The sequence below is a fragment of the Asparagus officinalis genome, chromosome 3, assembly GCF_001876935.1.
Source record: "Asparagus officinalis chromosome 3, Aspof.V1, whole genome shotgun sequence".
NCBI classification, from domain to species: domain Eukaryota; kingdom Viridiplantae; phylum Streptophyta; class Magnoliopsida; order Asparagales; family Asparagaceae; genus Asparagus; species Asparagus officinalis.
Genome location: NC_033796.1, coordinates 66,138,560 through 66,140,049, shown reverse-complemented (window position 1 = coordinate 66,140,049; position 1,490 = coordinate 66,138,560). Strand labels below are relative to the sequence as shown.

Below are 1,490 nucleotides of genomic sequence, written 5' to 3'. Positions count from 1 at the left end.
GACTCTATTTGCCAGGATTTTTGATATACATTTGTAAAGACTATTACAGCATGAGATTGGTCTAAAATCTAAAGGTGTTTTAGGGCAATGTACCTTTGGTATAAGAGTAATAGAGGTTGAGTTTAATGTACCCAAAAGCTTTCCTGAAGTGAAGAATTCCTCCACTGCTTGTGTGATTTCATCACCCACAATCGACCAAGCTGATTTGAAAAAACATGCACCATACTCATCAGGACCAGGAGCTCTATTATCTGACATTAAGAAAATGGCTTCTTTAATCTCTTCTTTAGACACAGCTCTTTGCAAGAATTTAGCTTGAGAATCACTTAGTCACGGCCCTGATTTGATCACATTCATATCAGGAATTATAGTATCAGTAGCTCTCCCCATTAGATTTTGATAGTATGACACAAATTCCTTTGCAATTTCATCACTATCAATCATCCTTTTCCCAGTGTTCTTATAAAGAGCTAAGACTCTATTGTGATGCCTGTTACATTTCAAGATTTTGTGAAATAAATCTATACATCCGTCTCCCTTGATACTCCAAGCAATTCTGGACTTTTGTTGATAGAAGGACAGTTCACAATCCAGCAATTTGTTATATAAAGCTAAACATTCTTTTTCTCTGTTAATGAGATTTGGACACATAAGGTTGCTTTGAAGATCTCCCTGTACTTCTTCCAGAGCTACTTTTGCTCTCTGCACTTGTTCACCTATATTGTTGAAATGTTTCCTGTTTAATTCCTTGAGTGAACCTCTCAGCAGCTTCAATTTTGACCAAACTGAGAACATTTTATATCCCTTAACTTCATTTTGCCATATGCTAGATACTACAGGCAGGAAATTTTCATGTTTAATCCACATATTGAAAAATTTGAAAGGCCTCTTTCCCAGTTTAAAGTCATCAAAAATGAAGATAAGCCCTGGAGAATGGTCAGATAAGCCAGGTAGCAAATACTCTACTTGACTAGAGTTATGTTTATGCAACCATGAATCATTCACCAAGGATCTATCTAGTCTACTCCACACTCTTGAATTAGGGTCCTGCTTGTTGCTCCAAGTGAAGAAACACCCAATTGTCTTGAGATGATTGAGGTGACTGTCACTTATAAAATCCCTGAGATCTTTTATGTCACCCTCAGATAAAGTAGATCCCCCAAGCTTTTCATCATTATTTACCATGGCATTGAAATCACCACTGATAAGCCAATGAAGATTACCAATAGCTTGAGATGTTTTTTTTATCCCAAAATATTAGTTCCCTTGATATCAACCGGATCCTATAATATAAGATATATGACTAATTATTAATTCAGAACAAACATATATTATAGGTAAATCAATTCATAGTCTAGAGCCTAATAATTTCAGATAAAATCAATAATAATTAACTTCTGCAGTATATATGAGTTTATTAACCTTAACAATTTATCAAAATTTTATAACTCTCATATACTATCTTTTGGACTTCCTAATTATTTATGATA

The 1,490-nt window shown here is 34.4% G+C and overlaps 1 protein-coding gene across 1 annotated transcript; it reads right to left on the bottom strand.

Annotated features, from left to right (window-relative positions):
- LOC109835234 lies at nucleotides 331-1,185 on the bottom strand. The gene has a single exon (XM_020403219.1). The coding sequence runs from the start codon at nucleotides 1,183-1,185 to the stop codon at nucleotides 331-333; it is 855 nt and encodes a 284-aa protein (XP_020258808.1).